Below are 17,014 nucleotides of genomic sequence, written 5' to 3'. Positions count from 1 at the left end.
TATTTCTGGCTTAGCAGTATTACAGAGAGTATTTTTGTGAATATATTTCAGTTACTTGTATATTCATAGGATTGCATGGAATTTTTCTGCTGCAGACAGGAAGGATGAATCAATAGACTGAGATGTTTAGATAGATGAAAGAAATCTTTCAAAGGGTACTGAAGACTAAGATATGCATGTTTTGTATCTGTTATGAAGTATTGTTATTTTGTATAGCAACAAAAAATCATGAGTAAAACAAAGATCAAGAAGAAGCAGCTGCCTATTAGCTTCCCCCCCTCTCCACCCCGCTTTGATAAGCATTGCTGTATGTAGATTTAGGCTTGAAGAAATAAAATCAGAGTATTTCTAGATTAGTTGCTCTCAGTTTTCTTCAAGTGTGTGGTCCTAAAAAGTGATGGAAGTTGTTATCTAGGGATTTGACCAAAGACAGGGAAAAAGGATAGGAAATGTTAGGATAAAATTATTGCTAAGATTCTTAGTTGTTTTTGTGTGTGTCTGTGTGTGTTTTTCTTAAAAACAATTCAAACAAAAATTTATGCTCAAGCCAAACAAACAAACAAAAAAACCACACTATCAAATATTTAAAGTGAACTAAAATGAAATTCAGGATACGACTTTATTTTACGGAGTCCATCGTGGGATACAGGCTTCAGGAATTGCTTAGGTGTTGCTTTCTTAATGCATCTTCTCTGCATTTGTACTGTCACAGAATTTTATTTTATGGGATGTTTTGTGAACTGTATGATCCTAGTTTAATTCTGTCCTCACCACTCTATCTAACTACTGCTATTTCCTTCTCTACAACTCTTCAGTGAACTCCAGCTTTTATTTTATTTCTGATGATAAAACTTCCTCTTGTCCAGGACTGGGGTCTCCATCCTTGTGCTGCTCTGGCATGCACACGAGTGTTGTAATGTGTGGAGAATGTGAAACTTGTGGCTCTTTGTTCTGTCAGTGTCACTTTCCTTTGCAGCTCTCCCTCATATCTCTTCCATTGTTACATCAATAAAATTGAAACCTTGTTTTAAGGATTAAATTGCATTGTGGTTGGTTGTTGTTTTTTGTTTTTTTTTTTTTTGGTATGCATTAACTATAATTACTTTCTGAATGAAAGAAAGCTAGCAAACCTTACGTCATCATATTTGTAGCTGAATGTAACTTTTCATTAAATTTGTTTTTGCTTTCTCATGAGATCAATTGCAGGAAAACTCTTGCATTTAGTTGTACTTTAGCATTTCATTTCATGAGAAAATGGCATATCAGATATCCTGTTTACTAAAGAGTGCATTTTATCTTTTGGTTTGCGGCGAACTAATTTTGGATGAAGAGCAGCAACCAGTAAGGATGAAAGCTGATATTCTAAGATTAAAATAAAATGTTAATCATAGTAAATTGAGGAGAGTAATATAGGAATAGTAATAAAATAGTTTTTACATGTCAAATCACTTTGATTTTTAAGCCTTCCTGATTTTTTTTATAAATGGTTTAGTATTTTAACTTACTTTGCCTTCCTGCTTGACTTTATCAGTGATAAACTTATGGCAAAAAACTGTGTTTTGTTCATGGTTGCGCAGTAATACTGTAAAGGTTACTGTGAACAAAAGCTGCATTACACCAAAACAATTTTGTTTTGTCATAACTGTGATGATGGACTTTATGCCATAGATTCTATTTAAAATATGTATGTTTTTTCTTTTATTTACAGAAAACCTCAACTTTTTGGATGTACTATTGAGTGGGTGTATCTTTGGCATGGATTACGTGTTTGGTCTTCTACAACCTAAGGCAACAATGTATGTGCTACATATAGAAGAATTAATTGTAGGAAGAGACAAGTTGAAAAGCTGTACTACATTAAGAAGCTGGTTTGAAAATGTTTGCATTTCTTGCCAATAACATGCAACCAAGAGAGCCCTGTAGTCCAACAGTAAAATAACAACAACAAAGTTATTTCTTTTTTTCCCTGGTTCAAAAGGAGCAAGTAGTCAGCATGTGTTTTATCATGTGTTTCTTGGTTATTTAGCACTCTTTTATTATGCAGAAATAATGGAGTGAGGATTTGTAGACACTCCCTTCCCACCACACATTCAGCAGCTAAAGACTGTCAAGATGACCTCTGAAGAGATGACAGCTTCTGTTCTGGTCTCTGTCGTGCAGGGTAAAGTGATACCTGCTCAGTCAGCTGGAGATGAAAATACTGAAAATGCTTTGGACACCAGTGTTATAAAAAGACATACTGCCAGTCCAGGAAGGCAAACCACACGCGCTGTCTCATATTTACACAGGCTGGAAGAAGAAAGTCTTCAGGGCTCAGTGCCCAAAATATTCACTTTGACAAATAAACAAATGACTGATGACAATATTAATGAAAGCTTCTGGAAGAGGAATAATGCCATCTCTGATTCAGTGCAATTTCTTAACATTAACTGTAACATTGTGCAGAAGAACTACAAGAGCAATATCCCGTACGGTCAGTTGTATAAATCTTGTGGCCCTTTAGCAGGGGGAGAGGTGTGCCTAGAAACTGGAATTCCTGTTTCACTGGAAAGAGCTATGCTTGCTGAAATTCAGTTGAAAATGAATGGACCTTCACTAAGAAGCCAGACAGCAGTAAATAAGAGTGATGGCAATGATACTGATGAAGTAGCCTTTTTTCACTTTCATTGTGCTAGTGAAAGGAATATATCAAAGGCTTTGTGCAAATTGCACAATGGCTTCATATTGAATGACTGCTTACAGCCAGTAAGTGTTGGCAATAATAGCACTACTGCTTCCCCGGCATGCACTTGCACATTAGTGGAGTTGACAAATAATTGTGAGAATGAAAATGGGCAACACTTGTATGATGACGCTTTAAGGGATAAGTACTTCTGTCTGGAGAGAGCACCACGAAAGGCTAAAGTGTGCTCGGGTCACAGCTTCTTTGGAAACAACTTTACTGGAAGGATGCCCTCAAAGCCCTTTCTGAGCCATTTTGAAGACTGCAATGATAACTGTGAAGAAGAGATGGATGAGGATTTTTTTAGAAACAAAAAGGAACGTTCCACATTATTAATAAGACGTTTTTGTAAAAATGATAAGGAGGTTAAAAAATCAGTTTATACTGGAACGAGAGCGATTGTTAGAACTTTACCTTCAGGGCACATTGGAACTGTTGCTTGGAATTATGTTGAGCAGAAGAAAAACAACAGTGGCTTGAAGCGTTCTAGGATTACAACAGAACAGCTAACTATAATTCAGAGCTTAATAAAGTGGGAATTTAATTCCTTCTTATGGTATGAGGTAAGCTTTTCATAATTTCTTTGTTTTCACTTATAAGAGTCTTGCTAACATGATGACATTTCATTCAACAAAATGCCTTCAATTAGTAAACATAGTAACAATAGGATATTTAACTTGGCCATGCTGAACCTTATGTTGAACACTATTTTTCGGAAGATGTCTTATCCTTAGAAACTCATTTGGGTTTAAGATTGGTTTGAGGGAAAATGCATAATTTTAGATTTATATTAAAGATATACTTGTGCATATCTATATGTATTGTTATAAATGTATACATATGCACATTTTATATAGATACACAAATATAAATTCTGAATTTCTGTATAATTTTTTTAATACATATTACTTATATATAAGCATATACCATATCTGCATATTACATACCTTTTATATGCAATCTAAATGTCATATAATTTTATATTTATACATGTCTGTATGTACAAACACGTACACATTAATACATACATACATTCTGTATACATACATACATTCTGTATAAGTTATATACAGAAATTGAATATATATGGCATATATATGTTTATTAAAAATTTGATGGGTTTGTTTCTCATTATTGATATTAACATTATAACCATTTCCTGGAATAAATTGTATCTAACAGTAAGTGCATAGTGTTAGATCATAATGAAAAATAGTTACTCTGAAAAATAAAGTATTTTCTCAAAATTACAGATATTTACAATCCTTCTGTCTGAAAATATATATATATATATTGATATATATATATATATCAATCTATATCAATATATATATATCAATATATATATATATCAATAATATATATCAATATATATATTGAAAATATATATATATATATATATTGAAACTGAAAATTATATATATATATATACAGTGGTTCAATAATATGTAATAATGCACTGTTGTAGGTCTAATTTTTATTTCCTTAAGAAATAATACAAAATTTTCTCAGTTTAGAATTGAAATCATAAATGCCTCAAATGTTATTGTGGAAATAATATAGCACATCCAGGATATGTTATTTTGAATTAAAGAGTGAAAGATTTTCTGTTGTGGTAGAAATAAAGTAATCGTCAATGGATTTTATAAAGGGGATTTTGGCTGTTGGTACTCAAGGATTAATCTGAAATGTGACTACTGAGAAGGAAAAGTGAGCAGGATGATCACAGCAAGAGAAACTGCTTCAGGAGGAGTAAGATGAGAAGATCCTTAGCTTAGCAAAATAGAGGATGTGATTCTTTGTTGAGATGTATGAATAACATCTGGGGAGAGGAAGATAACCATGGTAAAGGTGAGATAATCAGCTATGCTTATGAATTGGTCCTCAAAGCACTTAGGTTGAGAACTGGAAGAAGCTTCTAGCAGTTAGTGATGAGACTCTGGAACTGCCTTCAGTAGGACAGAAACAGTGGAAAAATGAATTATGGTGGAATGATGGTGGAATTTGTTAAATTGATTAAATGGATTACATGACATTTTGTCAGTGTTACAGTTGAACGGACTTGATGGCTCTGGAGCTCCATGACAGTTTTGCCCTCCTAGTATCTTTCAAAAAATATTTTTCCATTTAAATAGGCAATTGAAAAGCTGCACAAACAGATCTGTATGTTTTGTTTTGCGCCAGGTGGTGGAGGTTTATGGTGCTGCTTATTACTGTGGCATTTAATGTCCTAATCTGTGAAAGCACAAACTTGCTGTCACAGCATGTTCACTGCGTGGTGCGTGGTCACACTCCCATGAAGGAATTAATATGAGCCACATATTTATCTTACAAGATATTCACACAGTGCGTTTGTATTTCATTTGTAAGCTTTTTTTGAGGGAAAAGGGAGAAGTTTTGTGGATGAGGTCTGGGGTTACTTCTGTTCAGCTAAGTATGGAAAGGTGAGGATGTGTTTAGGGTTCCTCATGAGGTATTTCTGATGTGACTTGGGCTTTTAATGTGCATCAGTGTTTCACCACTTCACACCACTGCCACATCATACTGAATTGTTTTAGGGTGTGAGGCCATTAATTAGGCAATTTCTGTAGGAGTTCCTCTGCCAGCCTGGAAATAAACATGATGTTCTTGCTGAATAATTACTTAAGTGGGAAGCATTCTGCTATAATAGAGGACTAACAGGCACAGCAAAACAATCTTTATAACTACAATGTGGAGAGTGTTTTCTTGTAAAAAAAAAAAAAAAAATTAAATGCACATTTCTAGGTTTTTTTTTTTTTTCCCCCCAGGTGATGACTATAAATATATATTTTTTTTCTTATTAACCCCTGCATTTGATCTCTTAATGTATAATATGAATCAAGTATTTGGTCTGTTTCCTGTGATTTTACTGTTGTGTTATTTCTGCAATAATATTTCTGTGTTTATGGCTTATATTAGCCTTACAGATATTTTTACACAAACAGGGAAATTAACTCAGTGGATGTGACAAATACACAGACCTGTTGTACGTACATGGTGGGTTAAAATAATTCAGTGAATTATGATCATTTGTAGGAAGCTTTCATACCAATAAGTAGTAAATGAATATAGTAATCTGTTCTTCCTTTCCTCTTATCTCACCCTTCGAGCATGCATTCTGTTTGGAACAGCTAAGTGAACAGTGCTTCTGTTCTCGAGGGGAAAAAGTCAGAGAAATTAAGTTTTCATAGCAGTGCTGGCATAGCATGGAACAATAGAGACCTTTATGTTTTAAGTAGGAAAATGTGGCTCTCATTTGTGCATATCCCTTACATAAAAATTCTAGTGCTAATCAAGGAAAGACATTGAGCTGTTTTATTGCTGTTTATTTTTACTTTGTTACATAGGGAGGTGGGTCTGAGGCTTTGGATTATATGAAAAACAAGTATATTTTTAATATAGCACATAATTATTGTATATAGATATTTAAAATGCAAATTTGTACTCCTATGAACTTTATTTATGCACTGTATGTAGAGAGATTTGTTGTCAAATTATTTTTAAAATTTTGCATGTAGTTTTTGCAACTATATATGGTTGCAATATATATATATATATATTTATATATATATATAATCAAGGCTTACTATGATCAAATAGACAAGAAAAGTTGTTGTATCTGAAGGACATTTACTTTTCAGTGATGGAGCAGTGAAGATGTGCAGGCTCCTTACGGTAGTCTATTGTAGAAGTGTCCCAAATATGAAGAATTTGCTGTGGAAGAAAACAGAGTGTAAGCATTTGCATTAGCTTTGCTTGGCCTCCTGCAATGCAGCTGCTGCTTTAGCTCAGCTGCGTCATACTAGCAGTGTATAAGCTTAAAAGCCATAGTTTCTAGAAACATTGAATCACCTGTGTCTGTGAGATGTTTGGTTCATAGTGCTGAAGTCCCCTCCTTTTTTCCTGATGCACTGCTGGAGTGGTAAAGTCCTATGACTGAAGTGGCCGGCCTGCCACTGACCAAGCTGTTAAGCTCTAGAGTCCCCTTGGGTGACTCCTTCTAACCAGGTAGGCAACCTCAGGATCTCCAGGCAGCAGCTGTAACAATGTAGTTGCAATTTGTAATAGCTGAATTCTGTAGCCAGGCTAATTTTGCAGGGCCAGGACCATCTTTGCTGTGTGGTTACATTCCTGATGCCAACAATTCCGGCTTCATGAAGCAAGAGTTCTGCTGGCCGGCTGAACTTTGGTCAGATAAAAGTTATCACAGGAATACATTGCCCGCTCTTTATAATGGCTAGGCTCTATTGTCCTGCTGAATACCAGCATAGCAACATTTAAAACTTAAATTGCCTGCACGTTTGCTTTCACATAGAAACATGAATTTAGACTAGATTTATCTAAGATTTCATACTTAATTTAATCATCTGCTATAATAACTCAGCATCTGGTTTTTGTTTTTTGTTTGGTTGGTTGGTTGGTTTTGTGTGTGTGTGTGGGGAGGGGGTTTGATTCAGATCAATGCACTGTAAGGATTTTTGATTACGTATGACTATTTAAGGATTCTTATAATAAGAATTCTACTTTTCCATAAAGTTGATCTAGAGTTGGTGACATCTCTTAGCAAAACAGTTAAGGAGGGAGAAAAGGTTCTGTAGATACAAAGTTTTTATTGTCCTGTGAATTAATGTGATATTTAAAATACTAATCTTGGATAATATTTTGAAATACACAGAGTCAGACACAAATGTTTTTCTGTTCAATGTATGGCATTTCTCTGAAGTTTTAAACCTAAAGTTAATTGCAAATTCTAAATAAGTTAAGAAAGTTAATATAATGTAATGGGATTCTCATCCCATTAAGGTTTGTTTGTTTGTTTGTTTGTTGTTTGTTGTTTTTTTGTTTTTTTTTTTTCCCCTTCCAGAGAGCTATCAGCCCACTCCAGTGGATGTATCTTTGTTGAATACCTTTGTGGCATTTCTGAAAATACAAGTTACGTACATCAATTTGATTTTGATTTTAGAATTTTCAGCCTTCTTTTACGGGCATTTATTAAATGAATTTCCAGATAGATGGTGCCAGATGGGCATATTGCTGTCAGTCGTGGAAGTAACATCTGTTTTGACTGTTTTGACAACCAACTGCACTAAATACCAGATCACTTTACATGAAATGCTAACATGAACTTCTGTCTTTGTGATCAAAGGTAGGGTTTGTAATCCTGTATGTTCATAAGAATAAATATATATATGGCTGCTTTTATCCAGTGTAGGATTTACTAGTAACCTTTAATTGTCAGTATAGTTCAACTCTCTTTTTAACCTATTAGTATCTTGAAAGATACATGTATGTTTCCATTGTATTCAAAACATAATTTATGTCATTAGAAGATCTATGCTAAGGGGAGGTCCTGCCACGTCACATCCCGATGGGGTGCCTCGCAGTCGCCTACTGCAAACTTGTAAGTGAAACAATAACTTGGAAGCATCTGCCTTACCCTCTGTATTAATGGTAATACAAAGAAGTATAAATGTCTTCAGAAATGTGCTGTGGTTCACTGAGATGGCTGGTATGATGTCCTAGAACAGACGCTAGCTGGTGTGTGGCCACAAGAAATCAGCTGGTGATAGGAGTTGTGTGGGTGAAATTATTCTACCAGACTCTGTGAGCTTTCCAAACCACAAAGCAGCCAAAAAACATTCAATTCTTGTGATTTTTCATTTCTTTTAGTTGTTCCTGTAGAAATTTCAGATCTTGGTTTACTGTGATATCATTATTTTGATAGAATTATGTTGTTTCCTCATAGTTCTTTCCTCCTTGCTCCACATGGAAAAGATGGAATTCTTTAAATTGACTGTTTTTCCCTCCCTTCTCTGAGTTTGAATGCATACCAAAAATGTAACACTTTTTATGTTATAGTTTTAGGGAACTGATACTCCACAATTACTGTGGATTTGACAGATTTGAGTTTCGAATTTTTTTCCCCATTGCAAACAAAATACGTAGTCTAACATTTACAAGAAATAAATGACATAAAGCAAATAACTGCAAATGGCAGAGATTCGCTTCCACTTTGACAGTGATTTTTTTCTGTCAATGTCTAAGGATTTTGCCTGTTATTAATGTTGTCATGCTTTTAGTTTAATGATTTATATGAATATGCTAAACTAGTTAGCACATATGGATGAGCTGTTTCCTGTCTAAGTTTTTATTTCTTTGTTTCTGAATAGAAGTTAGTATTTTGTTTAAAGAAAAAAGTTTGTTAGCAAAATTGACTGTTTGGGGGGAAAAAGAAAAAAAAAAGAAAAAAGAAAAAGAAGCAAAAGAGAAGCCAAATAGGAATGAAATTATGTTTTCCCTTCAGTAAGTGCTGTAAAAATAAATTGAACTTTGTTAAATTAAGTTCTATGCTTATGTTTGCTTTGGGTTGCATTACTTCAGTTCAGGGTAGCTTTAAAAATAGAAAATTTAGCCTCTGTCGAGGCTTTTTTTTACCTGTACTTTATTACTATAATGTGTGATGGAGTTAGAGATAAATCTCATAATACGTTGTGTTATTTTGTAGCTGACTTATGGCTTTAACAGTCTGGGGCCAAATGATGAACAATAAGTTTTAGCTGTGAGCATACTTAGGTAGTCAGAGCCAATAGTGTGGGAGTCTTGGCAAGAGCAATATACTATGCCTTCAGTTTTTCCACATTTTCTGACTTTCCTTCTAGTGACTGTTCATTAACTGTAAAGAAGCATGAAGATCTGTTTTAGAAAATCTCTGTGCTGCATATTAAAGTGTTCATTTTGGAGTGTTACAGTGTTAAAGTTGGATGTGCTTCTGAATTCTTTCTCAGGTGAAACTAACTTATCTTCATTACTTACATGAACTGTTGAAAAGTTTGGGTTGCTTACTACTCTGGTATGCTTGAATAAAAACTATGCCATATGAAGGTCTCTCTGTTGGCATGTGAATAACTAAAATCTGGACCTAGGAGATTTCGTGTATTTTTCAGTTTATTTTGCTTTTTCACAGTCTTTTTGGGACATTTTGAAAAGTTTTATAAAATAGGATAAGCTTTCTTTGACAGTAATTGGAAGATGTGTACCTTATTCATGTGAAATGTCAATAAAAATATGTAAAATGATACTTGCCACAATACTTCATGAGATATAAGGCTATTCAACTACTTAGTGATTTGATATCATACAGTTGTGAGCCCCTGATTGCAAAGAATTTTAGCTGAAAGTATGGGCTGGTGACAACTTAAAAAGAATTGAACATAATCCAGCTGTCAGTTACTATCCAACTGAATATGAACTGGACTGTTAAGGGACAAGAAGGCTCTGAGGGTGCTCCCACACCAACCAGAGCCAATTACATCAGTGCAGCAGTTGGGCTGGGGTGACTCAGGGCAGTGAGACAGCACACAGCTTTCATTCGGAATGTCGGAAGTGGGGCATTGCTGGAAACAAACAACTCTCACATTTGAAACCACATTTTAGGTTTTCTTCTAGTAATTTGACTAGAAAATTATACAATTAAAAGCTGTTCCTTCCCTGCAAAACATATGTATCAGACAGAGCTGCAAATTGTTTAAAAATGGATACTGCCAAACTTTGAAACTATCTGGATACAGTCATTTTTAAAGTGAGATTGAAGCCTCGTTTTTTTAGATGCACTCATCAATCCCCTGGTTGAGTATGAGAGAGGAAAGTATGTTGGCTTGGCTTGCACTCATTCTTCCTTACAGATCATATTCTTGCCTTCTCATTTGTTTGAAATTCAGAAGAGTCTTTTCATCTCTGGATTTATAACTCTTGCTATTTTGAAGTTAGGATTTCCTTAGCGTTATAAATAAGGATATACCTACACAAAAGTTTGCCATTGCAGTATGGAGTGTTGTGCAATAGTAGCAAAAAAAAAACCAACTAAACCAACAACAAAAAACAACCTTGGTTTTATGTTAAAATCTCTTGTTGCAGGACTCTGAATAATTTCACTTCTGTGACAATAAAAGTCTTTTCTTTTTTCTAAAGTTAGCTTTTCCAGTAACTGTAAGGTCAGTTGACTATTGCAAAAATTTAGGTTTCAATTCTATAATAAAAGCATAATAGCATATGCTTTTATCATATTTTAAGTTAATTCTTGTAGACCCCATGATTATTTTGATTTTATTCTCTTGACAGTGAAAATTGTTTTCAAGCAATCAGCAGACACTGGCCTTCATTAGTAAAACCTGAGCAAAACAAAGGCTGTATTACTAACTGCACTAGTTTCATGTTACATCATCATATTGAAATCTGTTTAAAATATATTATTGAAGTAGTGTGACTGGAGGGAGAAAAAGAAGCATGTGCAAGATGGAGCTGAGCTGCTGGCCTCGAGAGATCCATAATTTTACATCAAACATTTTAAAAACAAGCTGTTCACCAAGTTAATATTAAGTAGTTGTTTTATACCTACAAATGAAAACAAAAATATCTGTATAAATGTGCATATGAAACCCCTATGGTAAGCATCCGTTGCATGCATTTTTACTGTGCAGACTACTTGGAAGCCCTCGTTCTGGGCTCGAGTTTGATGTCCTGGCTGCCTTACAAACAAACAATGATCTCATCTGTTCTGTAGACTTAGAGGCAGGTAGTTACTGCACTCAGGAGTTGGAGAAGACAAATTGCTCCCAAACACTTCCTTACTGTGGCTAAATTTTCTTTTACCTTAATAACCTTAGTTAGCTCTGTGCTGCACTGTAGTCTGCAGAAGAGATGAACCCTAAGTTTCCAATAGTTAAAAACCAACCTAAGAACTGCTTTTCCCACTATTTCCAACTGTTAATTTTTGTTAATTTGAAAGCAAATAAGGCCAATGTCACTGCCTTTTTTTTTTTTTTTTTTTCCCAGTATGTGGCCAATCAACACTTAGATTCTTCTCTATGCCTGAGTGATAATTCTGAATAGTTTATCTTTCAGCAGAAACATAAGAAAGTATTCAAACTGTGGAGAATTGTTCTAGGTGTTACTATGAGCTGGATCAAGAAAAGGACCCCTGAGAGAAAACCGTTAGGAATTTATCTTGAGTAAATTTGCAGACTTAGAGCATGATGCTACAAAGTTGGTGCAGTTGTAGTTCTGACCCTGTGTGTATGTAAGATATTTTATTTTATATAAGCATCTTGCAGTTGCCATGGGAACCATAACATTAGATTTCTGTTCTATTGTTTACAGCCTTAAGATTGCACTGGGTGACTTGTGTTTTTTAAATGTGTGTGTTCTTAAAGGGGAAAAAGAGTGCTTCATAAACATTCATATATTTGGAAATTTACTTGTATTCTGGCTAACTTACATATCCTTTTGGAACTTAAAATCCAGTGACTTCTTGTGTTTCGCCATGATCGTGAAAGGAGGCTTTGTACTCTTTGGCACCAAAGTTGAAATACTTGGAAGATGTGTAGAGGTTACCAACAGGTGGGAAGTATAGGATAGTTCATATTTAAAGCGGCAGTGTATTGATTTTCTTGCTCTCTAGCAGTATAGATGGAAATAGGCGTTTTTTCTTAGTTATCAAGTTTTTTTTCTTTTTTCTCCTCTCTTTTTTTTTTTAATAGTGAGTGGGAAATGGACTTGACTTTTGTAATAACTCAAATGCGTTTTTTGAGCAGAAAAAATTCTTCAGGCTTTCATCATTAACAGGCATTTGTGAATCATTTCATATTTTGTTTAGCTTGCTCATTGTTTCTTTGCCATGGATTTGCAATGTTTCCAAATCAAGCCTTTGTAAATTATGATCATTTTTGACACATTTTTTAGTTTTGAACCCGTTTCTCATTGCACTTTAGCCTTGACCAGCTGTTTCCTGTTTTTCCTCTCAGTGGTTCAGCTGCTGAGAAGATAAATGCATCAGTGGTTTGTTTCAGAATTAAAATTCCCTATTAAAATGACAGGAGATTGAAACAAATATGTTGGACACAATTACAAGTAAAGTTAAGGTGAAATTCAGAAGATGGAGTTTTGTTTGCTTTTCCTAGAAGTTCTTTCACAGATTACAAACTTTTTGATGCACAAGGAACTCCTGATACAGGAAAATCAATCCATCATCAGAAACAGCAGGGTGAAACTTTACGTGGGGAATTTGGGTGTGTGAGACTGAGTTTTTTCAAGCAGTTCCAAGTTTTTTGTCCATATGGGAATATTTTGATTTATCTGATCTATGATCTACACGATGATGTTACCATTGAATCATAGTTGTTCTCTCTCACCTCCCCCTAGTTTTCAGGCTGGTTGGGGTAGAGAGCATGTTCATTTTTGTAATTTTAATTGAATTCTAGGACTGAGTTCATACACATGTTTTTGCAGAACAAAGCAGGGCAGCTTTACCAGGGGAGATCGAGCAAAAGTTGAGATATTACCTTTCTGTTACCAATGGCTTGTGCACTATTATTTTTGTTCCTGGTGAAGTTACTACACGTTCAGATAGCATATCTCTTGTCCTGTATTAAGACATCTTTCTAAAAATATTAAAATGAGTCATAAACACCTTTCTGGTTACTACATGTAGATAGTAATGAAAAGATTGCCCTCTTCTTGCTGTGTTTTAATCCTTCCTGTAACCTAAGTGACCAGATGATATTTAGTCTGCACCCTCAGATGTCACAGAAACGCACAGTCAGAGGCAGTCAATAGTATGTCAATTTCCATGGCCAGTGATACTCACTCCCTTGATGAGGACTTTAATTTTTTTTTACCTGTTAGATCACTGACCTTCTTATCAATTAATAGTAGAGAAAGAGCCTTGTCTGAGGTGAAGGTCCAAGCTCCAGAACCACTCACTCCCCTGAAGAAGGCGCTGTAATCCATGACTATTTTTTGTCTGTCCCCTATCTGCTCCCCTATTTCTGTCTTTCCCCGTGGTCTTTTCAGGCCCCTCCTTTCCTTTTGGTGGATGACTCTAAGACTTGCTCTTTCATTTTAGTCTTTCTTACCAGGAAGGTTTCCAAAGAGATTCTCACTAGATCTTGAAAGGAAAATGGGGAGTGGTTCTTTTCTTTCTGTGATCTTTTGGGGATTTTTTCATTGAAACTTTCAGTGAACTAAACGACATTTAGACTTCACATTAGACAAGTGATATGCACATGGTTGTAGTATTACACTTCTAGGCTGGAACTGACTTTCCAAAAGAGCTAGTATTTTTGGCTGAAGTTAAATGTCTATTTCACCATAATACTGTAGAGAATAGTACATTTGTAACTTCTTTTTTTCTGTTGTACTCATCAGGGGAAAAATAGGTATTTACTCATTAATCTTTACATTAAGTGTTAATGATCAGATTCCTCTCATTCTTCCTAATTTTAATTTCTCCAGTTTGCCAAGAAACACAATAGCCAAGATGAAAGCAGAATCACAGAAAATACCCATGTGCCTGTGACTCAGTGGATCCAAGAGAACAAAAAAAGAAAAAAACCTTTTTCATTAAGTAAAAGAAGTGGAAGCTGATTTAACAGTACTGGGCAGAATTTACTAATGAGATATAAAAGGTAGTTAACTGAAAGAATGTAATGAAAAGGAGCCAGTGTTCTATGAAAAAGTTGGAAGAAAAATAAAAGAGAGAGTTGACAAAAGGTCCTTTGAGTTTTGGAAATTTAGAAAAAATGGTAGGAAAAAGCCAACAACAAAATCCTATTTCCAGTCCTAATAAAAATTGAATGTTTTGCTGTTTTTCTTTGGAAATAAGAAATATGTTGACCAATGCTACTACTATCACAATTGTTATGTACAAAGATTGTGCTTCCAAGTGGAAGTGTTAGCAAAATTGAAGGAATTTGGAGAGACATTATCAGTCATCATTTGCTTTCTAAACCATTATGGTCAGAAGTACTCTATCAGGGGTTGATGTGACAAGGGCAAGCATGTGTGGCAGTTGGGCTATTTTCCTGGCTTCTTGGATTTTTCATTAGATTATGTTTTATGGTGATATTTTGTTTTCCCCCTCCCCCCCGGAATATGATTTACTATGGAAAGTATTGGATAAAAATAACATATTTCTTAAAACTAGTTGTTGGCTTAAAAAATTCAAATCTGAAAGCTGAGCAAATCATTCAAATCATATCATCATCATATCATTCAAATTCAAATCATAGAGTCTGTGAAAAAAATGGTTTAAAATTCTGGGAAACAAATGAAGTATCTTTGCAAATTAGAATTTTGGAAAGCTTAGATTATCAAATTTTCTTGAAAGATCTTAAGAGGAGGATTATAAAAAAAAAATTCAACATGGGTAACTCAAGTTTCCATAATTTTTAGACTTAAAGGCTTTCATCTCTCTCACATGAGGGGCAAAGCTCCTAAGCTGATTTTGCTCATATATTGCATGTGTCATGGCAAGAAGAACATTTAACATGCATATGCAGGAAAAGTTGTTTGGGTGCCTAGGTAACAATTAAAGTATACACATCACAGTTTAGAAACCCATGACTGGATCTACAGTTGAGCTGATTCAGGTTTTGTAGCTTTTGAATGAGATGGGATTAATTTCTTCATGTTCTATTGATAAATATTATGTTGACTCAAACCTAAGGCAACGTTGTGAGTTGATATCTTCTTTGAAAAACAGAAGGAAAGTTGCTGTTAAGTCTAAATTTTAGAATAAACCTCTACTAAGCATTGTATCATCTTGCAGTCTAGGTCATGCCTCTGTGCCCATGCCTTCCTGTTTCCTTGCCCCTTCCTTCTCTGCCATGCAACCTGAAGTCTAGATAGTTTTCACCTTCTGCCTTTCACCTTTCCTGCCCTTGTCCCTATGGCCTTCTTGTTGGGCATGCTGGTGTCTTTTGACACTGAGTAGCCTGCAAGTCCTTGAGCCCACGGTCCATCTCCAGTAAAACTGGTCACCATGCAGCCACAGCTGCTGAGTGAAAAGGAGCTGGATGGCACAGTATGCCTGTGGGATAGGAAAACAAATTCAGATTTCTGGATGTTTATCAGGCCAGGATGTTAAGACATGAGTCTTAGAGACTTGTGAAGACTAGATTAATTAGTGAGTAACATTGAAGGCTGGTTTTTTTTTTTTTTTTTTTGGTCAATCTTCTTGATAGTTGCTTCATTCTGCCTCATTCCAGTTCCCCTCCCCTCCAAGAAGGAAGGCCTGTAAAATTAAAAATGCAGTAAGCACTGACAAGTTATCAAAGGGAAATTTGAAACTGCATTGTTTCAATAATGTGGCTGAGTGTTGTTGCCACTGAGCATTCAGCAGTCTTACTGCTTTATACTTTTCTAATGTTAAGCAAGCCAATAAGTCACTGAAATCAGTTTGTCTCTACTACAAATAACCTATTTATAGAAAAATAATGCCTGTTTTACTATTTTTCTCGTATCTCTTGTAAAAAGAGGTTATTCTCATTAATAAGCCTCTTAACATCTCATCTAGCTGTTAATCTTCCATAACACCTAGGTATAACTAAAGGGCATAAAAGCAATTGTTGCCTCCTGCTGAAGGCAAATTTGATGGTAGGACTTGGCTTGTATCAGATGGCTCTGAGGCCACGAGATTTTGCAGGTCATTGGTTCAGAGGTTCAGCAGTGCAGGTTGCTACTGTCCTGCCAGCTGTTGACATAACGTCTAACATCAGGTCTTTGTCTTAGCCTCATTTGATGTAGAGGTGTTTATGATCTGAGCAACATCTGTCAATGAAAGCAACAAGATCAGAACTTGGGTAAACAATAGTAGTAAAAAGATTCTTCTACCATCTTTACCTTGAACTACATCTCTGAAGGGCTTTGCAGGTAGAACTTTCGTGGTAGAACTCTATTAGCATCTACTTGCTTAGCAGGAAGAGACTGCAGTTTCAAGGTAGCTCATGACTGTGTGTCATTTGTGTGAGAACTCATTAATTAATAATTACTAGGCTACAGCACGTCTTTTTATTTTTCAAAAGACTTTATAATTTCTGTTACTTAAGTTTGGACATAAGAAAAAATTGGAAAATTCTGTTCTTCGCACATCACTGATATAACTGTATTAGAAGAAAAGTGTGAGGCATATGCCATCTGGTGGATAAAATTATTTGTACAGTTTTATTTTAAATCTTGATAGATTTAAAAAGCAGCTTCTATTAGCAGTGTTAATAAATTTCTCTATTATGCTGTGTTATTACTTTGTAGGTGGCATTGTTGGGTATTCCTGTAATCAGAAGTAAAGGTAAAAATGTGAAAATGAAATTCCTGTGTTTTTTTGAAACACAAATGAAATTCACAGTGGTGTATGATTAGTGTATCATGTCTTACTCCAACCAAAATAGAAAATAACAATTTTTACTCAATTTAAACGTTAATTCTAATGGTTTAAAA

At 35.0% G+C, this 17,014-nt stretch overlaps 1 protein-coding gene across 6 annotated transcripts in view; it reads left to right on the top strand.

Moving 5' to 3' along the window:
- PLCE1 (phospholipase C epsilon 1) overlaps nt 1-17,014 on the top strand; it is a 148,425-nt gene that overhangs the window by 21,396 nt on the left and 110,015 nt on the right. For all 6 annotated transcript variants that reach the window (XM_048947171.1, XM_048947170.1, XM_048947167.1 and 3 more), the window contains one exon: nt 1,709-3,285. In XM_048947171.1, coding sequence (XP_048803128.1) covers nt 2,113-3,285 — 1,173 coding nt within the window. In that variant the 5' untranslated portion in view covers nt 1,709-2,112. The remainder of the gene's footprint in view (nt 1-1,708; nt 3,286-17,014) is intronic.

The sequence above is a fragment of the Lagopus muta genome, chromosome 5, assembly GCF_023343835.1.
Source record: "Lagopus muta isolate bLagMut1 chromosome 5, bLagMut1 primary, whole genome shotgun sequence".
In the NCBI taxonomy this organism is placed as follows: domain Eukaryota; kingdom Metazoa; phylum Chordata; class Aves; order Galliformes; family Phasianidae; genus Lagopus; species Lagopus muta.
This window is presented reverse-complemented; position numbering and strand designations above follow the sequence as displayed.